Source organism: Lepidochelys kempii, chromosome 8 (genome assembly GCF_965140265.1).
Source record: "Lepidochelys kempii isolate rLepKem1 chromosome 8, rLepKem1.hap2, whole genome shotgun sequence".
In the NCBI taxonomy this organism is placed as follows: Eukaryota; Metazoa; Chordata; order Testudines; family Cheloniidae; genus Lepidochelys; species Lepidochelys kempii.
Window position 1 is genome coordinate 45213487 of NC_133263.1, and position 22674 is coordinate 45236160.

Consider the following 22674-nt stretch of genomic DNA (forward strand, 5'->3'; position numbering starts at 1 on the left):
GCCTAGCAGCACAGTTCATCCCAGTGCTACTTTTAATGTTTAAACAATAACACATTTAAACACTTTAAGCATATAGGAAGTGTCTGCTGAGCTGCGTGTGTGTGTGGAGAAGTGGGACGGGGTGCTACTGAGAGGGCCTGAATGATGCGCATCACCCCTTTCTTCATCCTGCCTACAAAAACCTCTGCGTCCATGGCCCTGAGCAACTTCGTTCTGTCTTCATAGTTTCCCTGAAATGCTCTACTCTTTTCCCTCCCCTTCTACTAGAAGAGTTAAGGTTGCTCTGATGTGTTGCATAGAGAGAAACTTCTAGTCTTTGAGTGTGCAACCCCAGCTTGGTTTAAGAATTGTATATATAACTTCAGTTGGTGACTTCCTTTTGTTTAAAAAATATTTTTTGGGGGGTGGGGCAATATGAAATGATTTGGGTGTAGAAAATTGTTTTTAAAATACATTTTATTCTCTTATTAGTAGTTCTTCCAAATCAACACCATTGTTATGAACTCCTTGGCGTCAGTAGTGTAGGGACTGCTATGTCAAGAAATCCTTGTGTTTTTGAGCTTCTATATGGAGCTCTTACTCCTTGGGGCAGCTATTTCTCAGGGTAAGTAAGAACATATGAAATCCTAGGTATATAAAGGATCCATTAACAGACAATGCAATGTCTGTTATTTTTCCATCCCTCAATATAATTTGAGTTCTCTAAGATGTTTCCCCACATACTGTTGTCCTCAAAAGTTTAGGTCATTGTTTTTAAAATGAAAAGCTCTTTCTGGGTGTAGACATTTGTATACCACTACAGGATTACAAACGGGAATTCCAACCACTAATTCCTTGGTCAGACTCATGTCATGTGAGATAGCTCTGTGAAATATGTTGAATAGTCTGGAGACTCTAGAACTTTCAGGGTCATTATCATCACTAAAACCCAGTGAACACACATCTAGCTTTTCTCTGTATATGATTTTGTAATTTGCATAATAGCAAATACAGGATGTGCCTGAAGAATTAGGATCCAATTCTGTGAGGGTCAGAGCAGTCTCAGCTTCCAGTGGCTTTTATAGGAGATGAGGATGCTCAGCACCTCTCAGGAGTCACTTGGAACTCTGCAGGCTCGGACTTTAACTATGCTTCTCAAGTATCTGAAGTCATACAATCCTTGATGTACTGCTTAATAAACGTCTTCAGAAGTCATCCACCAATACAGTGCCTGCCATGTCCTTTTAGGTAGGTGTAGTGTTGTCTAGCCATTATATATATGTGCCTTTGTGATAGCCTCATGCATCTATTGCAGTTTAAAAACATGTTGCAAGAAAGGCACAATATTGTTCAGATAATTTCCCTCTGAAGTAATAGAATTATTGCTCAGATACATGGTTTTAGTAGTCGAGAATAGTAACAAGCCAAATAGTGTAAAATAGAAGTGGTACATACACTTAAATTGGAAAGTATGGAAGTGCTCTTCAGAGGTATCAGAACCTTGTGGGTTTTGTCTTGTTGTTAACTGTATGAACTAAATTATATTGGCTAAAAATTGGAGTGACCTTCCTCTCTCCGCTTTTTTCCCTTCTCTCCTATTTTCAGAGGGTCCTGGGCCTCTGCCGTGGACGGGTGGCTCTGCAGCTAAACCTGGAAAACCCAAAGGAAAGAAAAAGTTTTCTTCTGTTCGGCAGAAGTTTGATGTAAGTTTATATTCTGCAAAGGGTCTCCACTCTGCTAAACACTCTAGAAATGAAGAGCTGGCAACTTGTGAGCAGTAAATGGCCCCTTTGTTAGCTGGGATGGCTAAGATGCTTCACTTCATTCCAGCAGAAGCATTTTTATTAAAGCAATAAGTATTCAAGTGTAATTACCAGACAAGTCTCTTTCAGTCCAGATATTTATAATTTCATGCTGCCCCTGATCTCTTGTTGACTTTAAAAAGCTAAGTGCTTCATGAAGCAAAAGGTCATCGTTCCATATATTATAGTTACCATTATGCTTGCCTCTTCTTCTCAAATTGACTTGCTGCGTGATCCTGGTTGGGCTAGCCAACTCCATATTGCTTTGGGATGTCTGGATGGGTGCAACACTTTCTTTTAAACAGACCACTCTTAGAGGGCTCCAAGTTTCTTAAGGGAAAATACTTCAGAGTGCCTCTTCTCTGCCTAGGCTTTTCCCCGTGGGGTTAGGGGAGAAACGCCTAGGACTAGGTTCTCATTTACACTAATCCCCTTTTATATTACTCTGACATTCTAAAGGGTCTGTAAGGTGGGCCCACTTGGAGACTGTTTTACACTGCCAGAGTGGTATAAAGAGCATTAGTGTGAGTGAGAATTGGGCCCATAAACACCGGAGAATAAATCTGACACTGGTATAATCTGGCACTGTAATATTCTTTACAGACAGTGGTCTTAAAGAGTTGTGAACCCAGTGGAAGTAGAATTATATTTAGAAATTGCCACAATGATTCAGACAATATTTCTTACTATTCACCCAGTTTTGGCCAAGACTGTAACAGCAATGCATAGAAGCTGCTATTCAGATAATCTGTAGTATCTTCATTTATAAAAATTCACAGTAATCTTTTCGCGCTAAGCAATGATGAGAATCTGGTTAACTGAGTAATACATATGTCTGGTGGTGGACTTAAAACTTGGTGGGTTTAAAAAATGTGAATGTGTATATATACTGTACATATGCATTTTTTTTCAGGAATGTATGATAGAGTAGTACTGTATTAAGGTTTTATCAGGATGAATTTTGGATAGGATTATTTACAAGTAGTGAAGTTAATAATCCCATTAGAGTTAAGATGTTCAGCGATGTTCAGCTGACACCAAAATACTGCTGAGAGAGGAGATTTCTGTTAATGCTCCACTCGATCTCTCAAAAGGACTACCTCTCTGCTGCAAGGAGAGAAGGGGAAAAGAAGTGTCTTCTACTCTATCCTCCTCCTCCTCCTCCCCCCCCCCCCCGCCCCATGAATAACTTCTGTGCCTGTCCCTGCTATTAGTATCCTCAACAGCATGAAATTGACACAATTTCATTGCTACCCAGGAAGGTCCAAGTAACAGCTGTGAAATTACCAGATTTCATGTTAATTGCACTTTGCTTCTGCTTTCCAAAGACATATGTTTTCTGTTTGCAGAATCAGTTACATTTTGAAGGTTATATCTTTGCAACCAAATGAAAGCTGAAGTGCTCAAAATTAGCAGAACAACTTCCCACTCATTAGTGGTAATATTTTTTTCAATCATATTTAAGTAAACATTGGTTAGATATATGGTTATCCTTTGTAGTTTTGTATAAAGCTTTTATAACCCCCTCTATCTGAGGATATCTGTATAAACATTAACTAATTAAGCATCTGATATTTTGGGGTGACTGAAAAACAGCTCTTTCTGAGGGGAAACAGCCAGCTGTTTAGCAGCACACAGCAATGTTAAGTTGAAAAGGTAAGGTAAATTGAAGTGTAGTTGTAGCCGTGTTGGTCCCATGATATTAGAGAGACCAGGTGGGTGAGGTCGTATCTTTTATTGGACCAATTTCTGTTGATATGAGAGACAAACTTTCGGTTCTGTGTGGCTCAGAAGTTTGTCTCTCTCACCAACAGAAGTGGTCCCATAAAAGATATTACCTCACTCACCTTGTCCAGGTAAATGTAAGACAGGCAGAATATAATAACCAAAGTTGGAACTCAACTAGGCGGCTATGCTTAAAATCCTTATTCTGTTATGAAGAGTGCCTTGTTTAATGACCATGTAAATTCAGGACCTCAATTTCACATCTCCCCTGAAAACCGTACTCACTGCTGGAATTAGTAGTTTTTAAATGAAAAGTGTGTTTGTCTGATAGCACCGATTCCAGCCTCAGAATCCATTGTCTGGAGCCCAGCAGTTTGTGGCAAAGGATCCTCAAGAAGATGATGATTTGAAGCTGTGTTCCCATACAATGATGCTTCCCACGCGGGGCCAGCTAGAAGGAAGGATGATAGTGACTGCATATGAGCACGGGCTGGACAATGTCACCGAAGAGGCAGTGACGGCTATTGTCTATGCTGTGCAGGTTAGAAAAAACAAACCAACAATGTGGTTTTGATTATGCTACTAATAAAAGGCTTTGTATATGGTGAGGCACAACAGTGTGTGAGAGGAAACTAGCTTCACTATATTTACAGGTGACTTATGAGAATCCATGCCATGTGTTTCATAGGTGCCTCCCAAACTGGCACCGAAAGTTATTCCTGCAGCACTTCAGATCATAGTCTTGGCACACGTAAAGGATCTTGTATTTGTGCATACAAAAATATAATTTGCAGAAACTCAGAGTGAAAAATTGTAGGCACAATTTTAGAAGCTGAGTTTGAAAACGTTTGACCTTCAGCTTTTAAAATAAAAGACTTCTTTAACTATGATGGATTTTTAAAATGTATATTCCATTACTAGCAGCGGTTTATACTCCAGATTTATATCCAGAGGCCACAAGATTAGTTTTGAACAGTCCCTTTTTAGGCACGTCAAGCTATTGTAAAACTTGTCTGCTCTTGAAGCTCAAGCAAGGTAGATAAATCATATAGTGCCTAAACCTGAAGTGCTGATTACATGTAATTTCCATTGTCTTCTATGGGAGTTGTGGCTATTAGCATCTTTCAAGATCAGGCCCAAGCAATGCAAGCAACTACTTAAGACTTGTGCTTCTGGGTGCTTACACAGCAGACTCAGAGGCCAGTCTGATCTCCCCATCCATCAATAGGACCAGATGTGGGAGCAACTTTCTGCTTGTTCTTTTCACCCCTGTACATCCCTCTCCAGCTGTTTCACCTCAGAAGTAAGGCCAGCCCTTAATAAAAGCATAGTGTGGCTTTCAGAATAGCTTTAAGTGCAATATTCCTATGCACATGCACTCTCTGATGCTGATTATGAAACCCTTTCTTGTCCTCTACCACAGTGTGCTAGTTAGTGGTGGGAATTTCCTGACATTTAAGAGACATGTTTAAGGTTGGTACCAGGAGATCTCAAATTAGAGCTGTGAGTTTCAGTTCACAGACAAGTGCACATAGTGCTCTGTTTACTGTGCTTGTTCTGCTTTGTGTACAAATAGGGTAAAGAAATTTACACCAATCCTGCTGTCTGAAGGCAGGCGCCCCTGACGTTTGGTACCCTACTGGTTTGCAGAAATAAATCAGGAAGAGAAACATATGAACTTGTGATAGCAAGGAAATCAGCATGCTGGCTTTGTTTTGTTTGGGTTGCCCTCCTGAGGCACTAGGATTTTTATCTGGGTTGGAGATCTGTTTTTTTTCAGGGCTATCTTGATTTTTTTTTTTCCAGATTCAGTAAAAAACTATAAAATACATTCTTTTCCAGATATGTGATGCAGGGGGGTGCTATTTGTATCATCTTCTACTGAATGCACTTCCTTTAAAATAACATTGCCGGATTGTACTTCTAATAATGGAAGCTATCCATACAACAGAATCCACCAGTTAATAGTCTAAAATGAATAGTTATGAAACTGCCTCTATATATGACCAATGGCATTTGTGATGCACTGATTGCAGCGGTATCTAGGTGGAAGGGATAAACAGGCCTATGTGACAATATTGAGAGCGTGCTCCACAAATGGTAAAGGTAACATTTGTCATTACAGAATCACCTTAAGGATATTCTGGCATCTGTAGTATCCAGGAGGAAAGCCTATCGCCTGAGAGATGGTCATTTCAAATACGCCTTCGGAAGCAATGTTAATCCACAGCCTTACCTGAAGAACAGTGTTGTTGCCTATAATAATCTAATTGAATGGTAAGCGAGCTCTCATGGAGCTACCTTGTTCTAAACATAGTCAATAAGTAGTTGGTGTAGGAGACTGAGCATACTGATCCATTTTTTTTTTTAAACCCCTGGAGAAAACTTAGTGGTAATATTTAATATTCAGAAACTGCAGATGTGCCAGAGGACTGTCCCTACTGGGCAGAGGGGAAGGACTTGGGGTTTAGCATAAGTGCCCTGGTGAGAAGTCTGTGTCCCTTACCACTGATTCCTAGCAGGTGAGGACGCTGGAATTCCTGTTTGGGTGTTCTCTCTAGATCCAGTCTGAGGACTCAGTTTTTCATATAAGCCTCTGGTTAGTAGGCGAGTGTTTGATTTGAAGTACACAGACTCTTACCCTCCCCCTTCCAACTACCTCTTGCTGCTGGAAGGGAGAAGCAGCTTTCACCTGTATAAAACCTTAAGATGAGATAAGAATACGCCATGCCCCTACGATCTTCTGACTTGTGAAGAATAGCGAAGGGGTGGGCCACTATTTCCCTTCCCTGTTCTCCGGGCTCTACCACTTTCCCAGCCTCTCTTTGGGTCCTACTCCCATGTGGATAGCTCCAGTGTCCACCTTTGTTGTTGCCTATAGCTTTCCCAGATAGCTACAGTGTGGAATTGACAAAGATACTGACTCGTGGCTACTGTGCAGAACTCTTTTGGTCAGCAGTAAAATTATCAGCAATGATTTTGATTTCAGTCTCCTGCTGCAGCCTCTTGGGAAGGCTATGAGCAGCAGCAGCAGTAATTTTGCATCTGTCTGCAGACTCAGGAAGACTGTACAGTTCATATCTGGAAGGTTATCTTCTCAGCATAAGGAGTGGTGTTTTGTTTTGTTTTGCATGAAAGAGTAAATTCTGCAGAAGATTATGCTTTTCCCCCATCCCACTCCCTCTCCACAGGGAAAATTTCCTGTTCCCTGCTGGCAAATGAATTTTTCAAGCCCTAATAATGCTGTGTACATCTGAAGTACCTTTCATCCAGGGATCTCAAAGCCTTTTCTGTACATTAACTGCCAAGGGAAGGGAGGAAAGCCCATTACTGGAAACATTTAAATTGGATTGGATAATGTACTGAATTGTATTTTAAGACTAATTATGCACTGGTCCCAGGGTACAGGCTTGACGATCTATAACTAAGGCTATGCTTTAGTCATGGGTACTTTTACTAAAAGTCATGGACAGGTCTTGGGCAGTAAACAAAAATTCATGGCCCATGGCCTGTCCATGACTTGTACTATATACCCCTAACTAAAACTTGGGCCCAGGACCCCTGCTGGTGCTGGGCGGGGGAGGGTTGGCGGGTCTGGTAGGCTCCCTACTCAGCTGCGTGTGTTCCTGCAGCTCCCTGCACTGCCTCTGCCATGAGCTACAGTTCCCATTGGCAGCCAATGGGAGCTGCAGGGGCGGTGCCTGTGAGCGTGGGTAGTGCGTGGAGCCCCCAGCCCCTCCGTCTAAGAGCTGCAGGGACATGCCAGTCACTTCTGGGGAGGCCCACCCCCACCCCCCCGAGGTAAGCGCTACCCTGCACCCCAGCCCTGAGCTCCCTCCCACACCCAAACTGCCCCAGCAACTGCCAGTGCAGTTGGCCCAGGGGCTGCCTGATCTGCTTGGGCAGCCCCGGTGCCAGCCGCTGCACAAGTCACGGTATCCGTGACTTCTGTGACCTTCATGACAGACACGCAGCCTTATCTATAACTAATCTTCACAACATCCCTGGTGTGAGGCCATTTTTGGCATGCATAGGTGCTCTCTCCATGTGTTGTCCAAACTCTGCACAGGTACCTGGCTCAGCAGACCCAGAAAGACCAGACTCAGGTCAGTGGTAAAGGCATTCAGCCAGGTTTATTGCCCTCAAGACACAGTACTAGCTTCCCAGATCAGTGTCTACAGGTACAGTAAAACAGGAGTGCTGAGTGACAAGAACTCAGTCAGCAGTGGGACTCTCTGTTGCCCCTGAGGCTGGAAAAGGGTTAAGGTGAGGTACCCCAACATTTATAGACTGAGACAAACAATCTGGGATAAACAACTTACGTACCACCTTGTGTGTTTGATGACGTTTGTTGCCACCCCTTGTACCTTTGTCCTGATGTTTCAGATAAAACATCCCTGTTGATCACTTCTGTCAAATCATCTGTTGTGCTAGTCTGCTGGAATGTGTTTATATATTCAGTGTGTTTTAGCAATGTTAGCAGTACCTGTGCCAAGTTCATGTACTGGACACTGAACTTATAGGCATTTGCTTCAGTATCGTAGAATCATAGAATATCAGGGTTGGAAGGGACCTCAGGAGGTCATCTAGTCCAACGTCCTGCTCAAAGCAGGACCAATCCCCAATTAAATCATCCCAGCCAGAGCTTTGTCAAGCCTGACCTTAAAAACTTCTAAGGAAGGAGATTCTACCACCTTCCTAGGTAACGCATTCCAGTGTTTCACCACCCTCCTAGTGAAAAAGTTTTTCCTAATATCCAATCTAAACCTCCCCCACTGCAACTTGAGACCACTACTCCTTGACCTGTCATCTTCTACCACTGAATAGTCTAGAACCACCCTCTTTGGAACCACCTCTCAGGTAGTTGAAAGCAGCTATCAAATCCCCCCTCATTCTTCTCTTCCGCAGACTAAACAATCCCAGTTCCCTCAGCCTATCCTCATAAGTCATGTGTTCCAGACCCCTAATCATTTTTGTTGCCCTTCGCTGGACTCTCTCCAATTTATCCATATCCTTCTTGTAGTGTGGGGCCCAAAACTGGACACAGTACTCCAGTACATTGCCTGACTTTGGTTCACAGCCTCTGGCTTGGGCCTCAGGTCTTGCACGAGGCCTAATGCTCTAGACTCTCTCTCTACTACAGTAAATAGAGCATGCAGCTTGTGATGACAGAGAGATTGGAATTGCCAGAGGTGCAAGCCATGGATGGTAACCCACAGAATCCCCAATCCGTTTGTACTACCCTCCTGGAGGGGGACAGTCCAGTAGTTTAGAAAGCTGAAACTTGGAATTCTGTTTAATTGGTCAGTTATTCCTTCCTTAGGAAGCGTTCGTAAGAAACCAGGGCTGGCCCCTTGGGGTGGATTCAGCATCCAGTGTTTTGTTTGTATTCCATTCCAATCTTATACCTCCCTCATCACTGTGCTATCTGAGCACCTTCCAGGAGTGCACAAAGTAACATGACTAGCCTCTGTCACATATGGGACTCCCTTTTTTAATTCTCCAACGGAAAATGATGTTAAGGTCTTTTAAATAATTTATATTTATTTGTTTTCTTTCTGCTCCGTTTGCTTTTTGCTGAAGGTGAGGTCAGAAAATTGCACCTGCACTTGGAGCAGAAGCTGATGAGGGTCAAGGCAGTTCTTATATTCTTTAAAAATTTGTTTTGCGGTCTCAGGCTGGCCCCCAGCAAAGCTCAGTCTCTGCACAGCAAAGCACTACCCTTGTGGTGGACAGCGCCATTGTGCCTTGGGAGCAGAGGCAGTTCCAGGGGCGGGTGAGCTGGGCAGTTGTCTGGGGCACTGAACTGCTGTACCACTCTGCTTTGTTTTGCTCCGCTTCTGATCGGTCGGCAGTTTGGTTTGGTTTTTGTTCTGCTGGGAGCAGGGTGGAGTCCATCACTTCTGCATGCAAGTGATGGGTTTTGCATATGTAAATTATTTCAACTGCAGGGAGGTAGGGGGCCAAAAATAGGACTAGGACTGCTCCGGCTTGGGAGCAGCGCTGTCAGCCACAGCCTTTGTCCCAGAGCTTCAGGTGATCTTTTTGGTTTTACCTTCACCACCTTGCAGATAAAGACTCCGTTTGTTCCTGCCTTATCTCTGCCAGACACGTGGGCCACAGTGGGCTCCTTTATGTTTTCAATCCTGAGATATCAGGGTCTTTTTAATAGCTAATCTCCAGAACACATTTTGTCTCTTGTAATCTCTGAAACCCAAACAGCAATGCACTATACCACAGCGTTTTTTATGCTTAGGACTAAGCATGCTGTCTCTGGCTGCTGGGGAGCAGTGGCATTTTGGCTGTGACCTCACAAAGCAAAAAGCCTTAGAAGGCACCATTGCCATTTGAAGAGTTGCAACTAATACATAGTTTAACCAAGATGTATTTGTTTTTAGTTTGCTGCAACTCTTTACCTAGTGTAAACACAGCCTTGGGATCTGTTCTGGCTGGAGATTAGTCATGTAAGAATGCCAGCAGCCTGTCTGCAATAAAGTGACCAAGTTAAAAGTAACGTAAACCAGTTTAAGTGTGGCCACACGGCTTTGCGCCATTTTAACTTGGTCCCTTTTTAAAAGCTGATTTTTAGTGAAACCAGTGTAACTTTGGTATCCAGACAAGGCCTGAGCCAGCTCTGAGTGAAAAATAAAGTTCAGGAGCCAAGCTACTGCCCTGATATTTCCCCAAATGGGAGCTTCTTTAGTGACTGGAATGTCTTTAATGTCCCTTTCTTTACAGTCCTCCTACCTGCGTGGCACCTTCCGCAGGTCAGAATCTAGCCTCCCATCCCGCTCCTGACGATGCTGAGCAGCAGGCGGCTCTCCTCTTAGCATGTTCTGGGAATACTTTACCAGCTACTCTCCCTCCTGTGAACATGTACGACCTTTTTGAGGCATTACAGGTAACCATTCACGTTCCATTGCAGCATGGCTTAGGGAGATGCTTTCCTGAGAAGAGACTGCTAGTCAGAGCTGATTGTGTCTGCTCTGTAATATGTACTTGGAGACTGACCTGATTTCACTCCCTCCCCACTGCTTGTTTGTTTAAACAGGCTGTTTCCTTGTTTTCTTCTTAAATCTATGGCTATATATGGAGCTGCCTAGAGTATTTGGCAGGGACTCTGGATTGGCCCCGCTAGCTGGGTAAATATTACCACTGTAGCTGCAAGCGCATTATGCGTTAGCTCATAGGTGCTCATCTTGGGATTATGCACAGGTTACAGGTGGTCACAGCCCCCCTCCCTGCATTCGATTGATGGAGATTCTGGCAGAAATACAGCACACTGAGTTGCCATATAAATCCCTCTTTTCTCTGTGTTCCATGCAGGTACTTATTACCAGCTGGGCTGCTCGAGGTGTCCGTCCCTGGGTTTGCATGGCTTGGGGCTGGTGAGACCAAGCATTCTCAGCAGGAAGACTCTTGACTCTGGAATTAGCTTCCTGAGTTTGACCCTTATGAGCATGTTGCAAGACTATCTATTTCCCTGTGCTTATCCTGAGTGGGTGGCTTCAGTGCAGGTGGTCTCTTCTGGGTGTGTGTCAATGTTGGCAAGTTAGAAACACAAAGCAACATGCTTTTGTTGCCCCTGAGGACCCCCTCATCAGCTTATTCTATAGTTACAGTAAATGTACTAGATGCATCTTATTTTAGAAATGGGGGAGTGAGCGTGATAGCATCTGGCTAACAATGTTTTCTAACGTGTAACTCCCGCTCCCCCGCAGGTGCACAGAGAGGTTGTTCCAGCACACACCGTCTACGCGCTAAACATTGAGAGAATCATCATGAAACTTTGGCATCCAAACCATGAGGAGCTGCAGCAAGACAAAATCCATCGCCAGCGCTTGGCAGCAAAGGAAGGGCTGCTGCTGTGCTAAAGTGAGGATGGCCGGCGCTGAGGCAGGCTGTCGTTTCGTGAACTCAGTAACGGGGGTCTCCTCGGCTTTGCTGGTTTGAAAACAGTTGTGAATCTTGCATCATCGTGTCAGCATTTCAAGGCAGAAATGTGTAATGTGTAACCTTTTCCTATGGAAATGTGACCCAAGGGTAGTACATCTTGTTTGCTACTGTGAAGCCATAGAGTCAACCCAACTCTGGGTTACTCTGACTGCTTGGGGCTGCACTGCTCCAACTGCATTTGAAAGGGAATGGAAGTTAGACTTTGTGTCCTGTGTAGGGAAAAATGTGAGTGGTAGGGGGAGAAGGAACTATTTAGTTTTAAGGAAGACTGATCCACATTTTTGTTTAGTGGGTGCGATGGATCTGTGCTGGCAAAAAGCCTAATGCCCTAGAGGGCCTGACAGAGTGCATGACTATTCCTCACGCTCGCCAGTGACTGTCCGGGTTGCAGCCTGTACCTCTGTGCTTAAAATCCAAGTGAAGAAACATGCCTGTGGCAAAGTACTTTTCCTTTGGTGTAACTAGGACTTCCCTGTGAAGGGGAGAAGTCCGCTCCCCACTGCCAGAACGGTTGTCATGTGTTCTCACTCTCTGCACCCAGTCAGTGTCACCAGGGAGAACCCAGATCCTGCCATTGTCCAGTGGCGGGGGAGGCACAGACTACAGAAAGAGTTGGAAGGAGTATGGGATGTTGCACTTGTCAAAGGGGCTGATCCAAAGCCATTGACCTCCCTGGGCTTTGGGGCAGGCCAAGAGTGCAGGTGCCCTGCTGTGACAAGTATTTGTATTGGAAAAGGCTGTGCTCTGAGAGTGTCTGTGGTGTAATCACACTAGTATATAGCTTACCAAGGTATGTTCAGAGTGTGTATGAAGCTGGCAAAGCAGTCTCTCTTAGTACCCAGGGCTTGATCCAGCTTTCCATGAGCTCAGTGTGAGTCTTTCCCTTGATTTCATTGGGAGCTGAATTGGACTTCTGGGGAGTCAAGACACCCAAGTGAAGATGAATATAGTGCCCACGTGGCCCTCCATTTATACCCTGGCAACCTCCACTTCTGGATCTGGACTGTGACACACAAATGGAAGGGCCTGTTCTGGCAAATTCTCTGAACTGCTGTGTACTGCAAAGCACAAGGGTATGTACAGGGCAGCTGTGTGAGAGATTTAGAATACACTGAAATGTGTAGTAAAGTCTGTTTTTGAAAGTAGTATTCTCCGATGCAGATACCCATCCTGCCTGCTCTGTAATGGAGAAGTCCTGCTTTCACAGTCTAGGTACTGTCCAGCTCTGGAGTAAGAGGTAGCCGCTCTGGGAGCCAATAGGAGGAATAGTCAGAGCAATATGAACAAATGATTTCTTTGTTTTATCCAAAAAAACCCAATGAATGTACTGACGCCCTGCAAAACGCAATGCTCTGATCCGGCTCTCTGACACAAGTGTAAATACGGAGCAGCTCAGTTTGAGCCAGTGATGATACAATGGTGTAAAGAGGGGGAAAATCCCATCCTATGTATTGGAATGAACTATTGTATTCTGGCTTGGTAGGGCTCTCAGTATGGGTTTGGCTTCTTCATAACTTTATAGAGTTGTCCTGAGATACATGAGCTGACAGGTCACCCCTTTTTTCTGAATAGAAGGTATGTATGGAGCTCTCCTCTGGAGAGTTAATAGGTTTCTGTAGTGGGTATTACTGTTGGAAGCCTGTTTGAGGCTGGAGGGAGAACTACGTGTGTGTGCTGAGAGGAGAAAGCAGTTTAAAACACACTGAAGTATAGAATCAATCTTTCAAACTGGTGGCTGGGCTGGACTGGACTGTGTTTAGGGCTGAAGCTCCATGTACCCAAATCGGTGCTGTTTTACCTATTCAGAAAACTGGACTATGGCAGCTTCCTGTAATGCAGTGCTAGGAGGAGAGGCTGAGGGGATGTCTACACTGGAACTGGAAGGTGTCATTTCCAGCTGGAGGAAACATCCTTGCACCAGTGCACTAAAAATAGAAGTCTTGCTGCCCCAAGTACATCCCTAGCATTTCAGGTGGGATTGTCCTCAGGGCGGCTAGCCACTGCTGCTGCGGGGGCTACACTTCTGTGGCTAGCGTGCTAACTCAGTCAGAGCCAACGCAGGTATGTCTGCTCAAGCTGGAAATTACACCTCCAGCTCCCGTGTAGGCGTACCTTAAAGGGCTCCCTGTACCCACTTCTTTTCCCCTCTTCAGAACACGCTTGTACTGGGGCAGCTATAATTTGTTTCACTAGTGTACTCAGAACACAGAGCCAGTCTCCGTCTCTTCTCTGGCTGCCTTCCCTATAATTGGTGAGGGGCTCAGATCCCTCCCACCCAATCACTGACCTATCAGTTTGCCTATGCTTCCAGGGAATCCCCTTAACAAACAATAGGTGATGGTTCTGGAGGGTCACTAATGTAGCTAGGTGGCCCCCCCATTAGTCGGTACTTCCCGTTTTTCTGAAGCTTCCCAGGTGAGTGGGAGGAAGTGTACCACATGCCATGGTGTTAGGGGTAGTAAGGGTGGCGGCTGCAGTTTGTATCCAGTGGTTCAGGATGAGAAGGGCCCTAGTGAGTTATGAAGCCAATTCCAGGAGATGGTGGTGAAGGAAGAAGCAGCATGAGGGACCTAGCAAAGCACTTGGTCACTGGTAGCATGGACCATGCAGTAGCAGCTTCACAGCCTCCTAAAGCCCAGCAGTGTCTGAGTACATGTGAAATCTGCAACAGGACACAGATTTTTTTTCGCCCCGTCTCTTCCCAACACCTGTTTTTTCTTAATTCCCGTGTATGTAGCAGAATGAGCCTTACAACCCCACCAGTTTGAAATCCACTAGTTTTAGAAGGCAATGCTTAAAACCAAGACTGAGCTATAATACTTACAATGTATACTAGTGAGATCAGCAGGGCACCCGAAGTACTACTGGGTTTGGGATGGGGGCAGGGGATTTCCCAGCTAGTCATAATGCTTATGGTATGGAATGAAAACATTAAGTGTTTGCTAGAAATTTTAATAAGCAGCCTCTAAAGTGTCATACATTTTTAAATAAAAATGCCTAGTGCTAAAATGAAATATGCATTTGTGTGTGTTTATATGAAGTGCATGCCATGTATATGCTGTGCAGAACCTTTTATTCTCCAGTGCTGTGTAACCTATTCGATGTTAAAGGAAACCGGCCACACGGGGCTGGATTAAGGAAATGCCTCCATTTCCCCATCTGTAAAATGGGGGTGATGGTACTGACCACCTTTTTGTAACGGGATTTTACATCTACTGATGAAAAGTGCTAGAGAACAGTTACGTGGTATTATTTTATTACAGTACCTGTGGCACATCCTCATAGCCCTGCCTCCATACTGGCCCTCCCTCCCTTTGTGGCCTCACCCGTCCTTGGTTTGGTTGTGACAGGGGTCACCCACAAGTGCATTCTCTTGGAAGGTGTTGGGGTGAGTAGCTATTGCCACTAGCTGACAGTAGTCTATCGTTTGGGTGGACTTGGCTGTCAGCACTGGCACATTCATTCACCGTCAGCAATTGTCTGGCTGCTATCCAATAAACGGAACTGGTGACCTTGAGCAGTATCGTTTTTCCAAACTGGAAGCTATGTACTCAATGTGACCACCCTTGGAAGGAGCAAACTATCATGTCTGGGAACTGTTAATGGCGACTTTTATTGTGACTTATGACAGTTGTCAAATTTGGAGTTATTTCTCTCATCAGCAACCCACAATAAAGGAATTTCCCAAATTTCAAGAACGTGGCTCAAAATGGCACTTGATTGGTTGGAACCCAGTGGTCTTTTGGCTACCTCTGAGGGAAGGCCCAAAGGTCAAATTTGTTTCTTTGCCCACCCCTTCTTGTACTGAATGTTGTTCAGTCACCTCTTCACACAGGAGTCTATCATATCAGAATGCTGCTGTGTTGCTGAAATAAATGCAAAGTCCTTTTCATAGCCCCTGGTCTATAGTACGAGTTTAGGTTGAATTTAGCAGCATTAGATCGATTTAACTCTGCACCCATCCACACAATGAAGCCATTTTTGTCGACTTAAAGGTCTCTTAAAGTCAGTTTCTGTACTCCTCCCCGACGAGGGGATTAGCACTGAAATCAACGTCACCGGGTCAAATTTGGGGTAGCGTGGACGCAGTTTGACGGTATTGGCCTCCAAGAGCTATCCCATAGTGCTCCATTGTGAACGCTCTGGACAGCACTTTCAACTCAGATGCACTAGCCAAAGCTCAGATGCACTAGGAAAAACACCGGGAACTTTTGAATTTAATTTCCTGTTTGGCCAGCATGGCGAGCTCATCAGCACAGGTGACCATGCAGAGCTCATCAGCACAGATGACCATGCAGTCCCAGAATCGCAAAAGAGCTCCAGCATGGACCGAACGGGAGGTACTGGATCTGATCGCTGTATGAGGAGATGAATCCATGCTATCAGAACTCCATTACAAAAGACGAAATGCCAATATATTTGAAAAAATCTCCAAGAGCATGATGGACAGAGGCTATAACGGACCCGCAGCAGTGCCGCATGAAAATTAAGGAGCTCAGGCAAGCCTACCAAAGAGGCAAATGGCCGCTCTGGGTCAGAGCCCCAGACATGCCGCTTCTATGATGAGCTACATGCAATTCTATGGGGTTCCCCTACCACTCCTCCACACCTGTCCATGGAAACCTGCAAAGTGGGAGTCTCACGCAACAAGGATGAGGATTTTGGGGATGAGGAGGACGAGGAGGAGGATAGCACACAACAGGCAAGCAGAGAAACCGTTCTCCCTGACAGCCAGGAACTGTTTATCACCCTGGAGCCAATACCCTGCCAAGGTGGGCTCCTGGACCTAGAAGGCAGAGAAGGGACCTCTGGTGAGTGTACCTTTGTAAATATAATACATGGTTTCAAAGCAAGCGTGTGTAGTGATTAATTTGACCAGAAGACTTGGTATGCATTTGCAGCCAGTACAGTACTGGAAAAGTCTATTAACACGTCTGGGGATGGAGCGGAAATCCTCCAGGGACATTATTAAGGGGACATTCAGAGGCGGCCCCATTCCTACTGGGCTGTTTGCCTGTGGCTGAAAAATCATCCCCGCTTTTAGCCACGCGATGGTGGGGGGGGGCATTCACACTGAGCTGTTTGTATTTGGCTGGCAGGGATCTTCCCTGATACTAGTCTTGTGGTGGGAGGAGGGGTGAAGCGATCATCCCAGAGAATTGGGTGGTGTCGGGGGGCGGGGAAGGGGGGGGTTAGTTGGGTTTGTGCTGCACTTTAACTCGAAAACTGCAACCCCTCCTTTTAAATGGCCAACGCAACGGGTACTTGGTATGGGAAAGGAGGGCACTGCTGTTTGAAACCATTCCCACATGTTATGAAGGTTGAAGAAGCCGAAAGACTGTGGCTTACCATGGCTGCCTGCAAGCCAAATTCTGTTGCCCAGCCCTGCGTGTGTGATCTCTCACACCAAACTGGCAGGCCCTCAATATAAGAGGCAAAATGCGACCTTGTACCGAAAGCACATGTGCTATATAATGTGTTAACAGCTTGATTCACTGTGAAAGAGTCTACCCATTGTTCTCTAAAATGTGTCTCTTTAAATACTACTCTCCCTTTTTTTCCTCCCGCAGCTGCAAATGTTTCAACGATTCCCCTATCATCTCCATCCCAGAGGCTAGCGCAGATAAGAAGGCAAAAAAAACGCACTGGCGATGAAATGTTCTCTGAGCTCATGCAGTCCTCCCGCACTGAAAGAGCTCAGCAGAATGCACGGAGGCAAAGAACGGCAGAGTCCAGGAAAGCAGAAAATGAATGCGAGGACAGGAGGGACGAGCAAAATGAGAGGTTGCGGGAGTAAGAGGAGAGGTGGCGGCAGCGTGAGGAGAGGAGGCAGGATGCAATACTGAGGCTATTAGAGGATCAAACTGATATGCTCTGGCGTCTGGTAGAGCTGCAGGAAAGGCAGCAGGAGCACAGACCGCCACTGCAGCCCCTGTGTAACTGCCCGCCCTCCTCCCCAAGTTCCATAGCCTCCTCACCCAGATGCCCAAGAACACGGTGGGGGCTCTGGGCACCCAACCACTCAACCCCAGAGGACTGCCCAGGCAACAGAAAGCTGGCATTCAATAAGTTTTGAAGTGCAGTGTGGCCTTGTCCTTCCCTCCTCCCCTCATCCACCACCCCACCCGGTGCTTCCCTCCTCCCCCACCTTTCTCACGCTACCGTGGCAGTTATTCCCCTATTTGTGTGATGAATTAATAAAGAATGCATGATTTTGAAACACAATGACTTTATTGCCTCTGCAAGCAGTGATCGAAGGGGAGAAGGCAGTTGGCTTACAGGGAAGTAAGTCCCTTCCTGCAGCTGTTCAAACCGACCAGAGTTCCTGAAGATGTGAGCATCATGTACCTTTCCCGGCCACCCCACGTTGATGTCGGTGAAACGTCCCTTGTGATCCACCAGTGCTTGCAGCACCACTGAAAAGTACCCCTTGTGGTTTACATACTGGCTGCCAAGGTGGTCTGGTCCCAAGATAAGGATATGCGTTCTGTCTATCACCCTACTACAGGTAGGGAATCCCATTGCAGCAAAGCCATCCACTATGACCTGCACATTTCCCAGAGTCACTACCCTTGATAGCAGCAGTTCACTGATTGCACTGACTACTTGGATCACAGCAGCCCCCACAGTAGGTTTGCCCACTCCAAATTGATTTCCGACTGACCGGTATCTGTTTGGAGTTGCAAGCTTCCAGAGGGCTATCGCCACTTGCTTGTGAACTGTGAGGGCTGCTCTCATCTTGGTATTCTTGCGCTTTAGGGCAGGGGAAAGCAAGTCACAAAGTTCCATGAAAGAACTTATGAACGCCCTTATGCATGCGAAAGTTTTGCAGCCACTGGGAATCATCCCAGACCCGCAACACTATGCAGTCCTACCAGTCTGCTTGTTTCCTGAGCCCAGAATCAGCGTTCCACAGCATGAGCCTGCCCCATTGCCATCAGGATGTCCAAATTGCTGGGGCCCGTACTTTGAGAGAAGTCTGTGTCCATGGCCTCATCACTCTCGTCACTGCGCTGCTGTCGCCTCCTCGCCTGCTTTTGCGGGTTCTGGTTCTGCACATTCTGCAGGTTAATGCACAAGGTGTTTACAATGCTCATAACTGCCGCAGTGATCTGAGTGGGCTCCATGCTTGCTGTGGTATGGCGTCTGCAGGAGAGCAGAGTTACAGCGGAAGCGGTGGCTGATGACGGATGCCATGAGGCTAGATATAGAGAACAATGAGAGGACCTGCGAGGTGGATTCATGAGAGCAGAGTTGAAGCAGTGGAGGACGATGGTTAGCACTGCGCATATTTCCCAAGGAAGAATACATGTACCCGGGAACCCATGACGGACAACATGGAGAAATTCACTATTGAGACAATAGCAACAGAGCAGAGTTGCAGCAGAAGCGGTGGATGACGACAGTTAGCAGTCCTACTGTACTGTCTGCTGAAAGCAGTATGGCGTCGGCCCGGAAAAAAGGCGCGAAACGATTGTCTGACGTTGCTTTCATGGAGGGAGGGGTGACTGACTACATGTGTACAAAAACCACCTGTGACAATGTTTTTGCCCCATCAGGCATTGGGAGCTTACCCCAGAATTCCAATGAGTGGCGGAGACTGCGGGAACTGTGAGATAGCTACCCCCAGTGCACCGCTCCGTAAGTCGATGCTAACCATAGTAGTGAGGATGCACTTCACCGACTTAATGTGCTTAGTGTGGACATACGCAATCGACTGTATAAAATCTATTTCTCAAAATCAACTTCTATAATATCAACCTAATTTCATAGTGTAGATTCCTCTGCATCACGGTGTGTTTAAAGGTTAGAATGTAAAAGACGTGAAGAGGGAAGATTTAAGCGTGAGGTTTAATTTAGAAGTGGAGGGGGAAGCCAGAGCCCTGTGGGAGGAAAGTGGGGCCTAACACTGGAGAGCAGCTACTCTTGGGAGAAGGTAGCTCCTGTGCCTTGGAGCTATTCTGAGGAAGACTATTTTGCTCTCCAACATTTAGAAACAGCCACTTGCTGCCCGTAGCACCATTTGCCTGCCTCCTGTCTTGTGCCCACCTCCGGATATTCTGTCCTGTCCCAGTTCCCATCCCCCAAGCAGTGAGACTCCATCCCATCCCATAGATTGCACAGCCAGCTTCTTCAGGGAGGTTGAGGGAAGAGGCTGTTTTTTTTTTGTCCATAGGCAGAGGCCTAGTCTAGGCTGTTCTGGGAACATGCATTCACGCCCCCACTGCCTGTCTCATTGCAGGAGCTGGGAACTGCCACAGGTAATGCAAACTTTAAAAGAAGACTTGGGGTTTAAGCAAAGGTAAATTTGAAGACTGTTGCAAAGTTTCAGCATGGTCACCAGTGCTGTTGCCAGCAACTTACTACAGAAAGGAAAATCCTAAATCAAATGGCAGCCAAAAGTGGGATTCAAGCTGCTGCTTCCAGATTGGTCTGCCCTGATCAATCTTTTTTCACTTCTAGATGTCAAAGACTGGCAAAGATTCAAGGAGCCACTTTTCCCTCCTTTGGCTAACGGAGAGTGGAACCTACCCACATGCCAGCAGGGCCTACGGATGAAGATACTGTTGCTTTCTTGACAGAATACCTAAATCCAGCACTTTTGCATCCCCTTCCCTGAAGGCGGGGGGAGGGAGAGCTGGTGTTCACAATGCCGTAACAGTTATCACATGACTATGCAGGCCTTTAGAGCACCTAGTCAAGATTCCCCAGCAAAGAAAGGAATACGTGGGACTGAGATCTCATGTAAAAAAACAAAAAAAACCCACTCAAGGAAAATTTTCTTTTTTGACGTGTGAGTCTTACTCATACCTTAACCTAGCAGCTGTAATGCTCAAAGATAGCCAAACTCCAGGCTGAGAGGAAGCCAGTTGTCCAGCAAAGCTGAATTTTTATCTGTTTTGATTTGAACTTCTACAAGGCGCCCATGACGCAGGGGGCGGATGAACGATTCAGCCAGGCTGCTTAAAAGAAAAATGTCTCAACAAAATTATATGGAGCTCAATTCTCCTTCCGGTTGTGAGGAGTCTACTGCAGAGTTGAACCCACACCAGCTTTTTCACAGGGGCCATGAGCGGTGATGTTAGCCACCTTTTTAAGCAAGTATGACAGACTGAAGAGTCCTGCTAGTTCAAGTCCCATGAATAATGCTGAAGAGACCGAGGAATGATCATACTTAGCCCCGACAGCATTTTCCACAGTGTTATCCCCCTGTTACCGGTGGTGGAGAATGGGGCACAAAGAGGTTAAGTGACTTGCCCCAGGTCACACAGTGACTCTGTGGTAAAGGCTGGATAAAAGGCCTTCTGGGTTTAGTGACTCTCATCTCTGTGCTTAACTACACTATTCACTTCCCAAAAGCTTTGCTAAGGCTGCTGCTGAATCACCAGAAATTGGGCACTAGAAAGTAATAAAGCCTTCAGGAAGGCTCTCCCTTTGTATCCCTAAAAAGAATGTTCGCATTACCCGAAGCCAAACCACAAACTTATGCAACACAGGAAACACACACTTAAAGTAATACCTCCCACACAATGCACCCAGACACCCTTATGGAGAGCTGTCTTGAAGAACAGGCAAAGACAGAGTACTTCTGTGTCCCCCACACTGACCCCTGTGCAGCAGGACTCTGATTTGCATCGCTCCAAGTCCTTCCAGCCTGAATTTTTGTTGCTACTCCACAATTAAACTTCCTCTCTGACTTGCTTTCAGTTTTGAAATTGTTTGCAATCAAAAAGTCTAATAACGTGGCTAATTTTCTAATGGGTCCTTGTTTGTCATTGCTCCAGGAATATCAACTCACACTGGGAGAGAAAAAGTGGTGGTGGGGGGTAATATCTTTTTATTGGACCAACTTTGGTGAGAGAGACATGCTTTTGAGCTCCCCAGAGCACTTCTTCAGACCTGTGGAGCTAGAGGGCTTGTTTCTTTCACCAACCAAAGTTGGCCTAAGAAGATATAAACCCACCCACCTTGTGTGTCTCATATCCTGGCACCAACACACCTATACCAACACTGCAAACAAATCACTCTGAGGGGAAGTTAACAACAGAGGTCAAAAAAATTGGGGTCATAACTTTCTCCAGATCTTCTACTCTCTCACAACAGAGTATGCAACATTATACAAAGTATGAGCAGCCTTGCCTTGTGCATACAGCCCTTAGTCACTTTCCATAGCAGAGGTCAGAGTCTTGTGGGATCAAGGCAGGGTATGATAGGTTTCAGAGTAACAGCCGTGTTAGTCTGTATTCGCAAAAAGAAAAGGAGGATTTGTGGCACCTTAGAGACTAACCAATTTATTTGAGCATAAGCTTTCGTGAGCTACGGCTCACTTCATCTGATGCATCACCATGACTACACTGTGTAACACTAAATAATAAGGCAGATGAGACCATTCTGATCATCTAGTTTGATCTCTTGCAAAACACAGGCCAGAGAATGTCACTTAGTAATTTCTGCCAACAAGGGAATTATTTTGTTGCACAGTACAGGAACCTGATAACTTCTGGTTGAGCTAGACATACATCTTTTTGAAAGATATCCAGTCTCGGTTTGAAAAACTCCAAGTAACAGTGCCTTTATATATCACATCCCATCAGAATATCTTCTAATGGCTAACTACCTTTGCGGTGAATGTTTCTTAGTTTCAATTTGAATTTTTCTAACTTCAGCTTCCAGCCATGGGGTTTTGTTATGCCTTTGCCTGCTAGACTAACAAGATGCCTAAAATCAGATATCTTGTAGACCGTAATACAGCCATCTCTTAACCTCCTCTTTGGTAAAACAGATTGAGCTCCCTCATTCTATGCTGTAAGGCTTGTTTGTCAGGCCACAAATCATCCTTGTAGCTCTTCTCTAAACCCTCTCCAATTTTTCAAAATCCTCTGTGGGGCATAGACATGATGCTCTCTGATCAATGCTGTATTCAAAGGAATATCACCTCCCTATTCCTACTCCCTATTCCCCTGCTTATACAGCCAGCGATCGGATTAGCAATTTTTTTCCACAGTATCAAACTAGGAGATCGTTATTATTTATCTGCAGGGATGGGTGGCACCTAGGCACCTCCTCCACAGAGCTGAACCCCATTGTGCTAGACACTGGACAGACATATAATGAAAAGATTGCCCTGATGAGGTTACAATGTTTGTTTGGTTACCTACTATGGCCTATTAGTCTTTTACAGAGTCACTGGTGTCCAGGATACAGTCCCTGC

The 22674-nt window shown here is 45.5% G+C and overlaps 1 protein-coding gene across 2 annotated transcripts in view; it reads left to right on the plus strand.

Annotated features, from left to right (window-relative positions):
* TADA1 (transcriptional adaptor 1) overlaps positions 1-14476 on the plus strand; it is a 35953-nt gene extending 21477 nt beyond the window's left edge. For both annotated transcript variants that reach the window (XM_073356307.1, XM_073356308.1), the window contains 5 exons: positions 1585-1682; positions 3838-4047; positions 5632-5783; positions 10245-10407; positions 11228-14476. In XM_073356307.1, the coding sequence (XP_073212408.1) occupies positions 1585-1682; positions 3838-4047; positions 5632-5783; positions 10245-10407; positions 11228-11380 (776 nt within the window). In that variant the 3' untranslated portion in view covers positions 11381-14476. The remainder of the gene's footprint in view (positions 1-1584; positions 1683-3837; positions 4048-5631; positions 5784-10244; positions 10408-11227) is intronic.
* The last annotated feature ends 8198 nt before the right edge of the window (positions 14477-22674 follow it).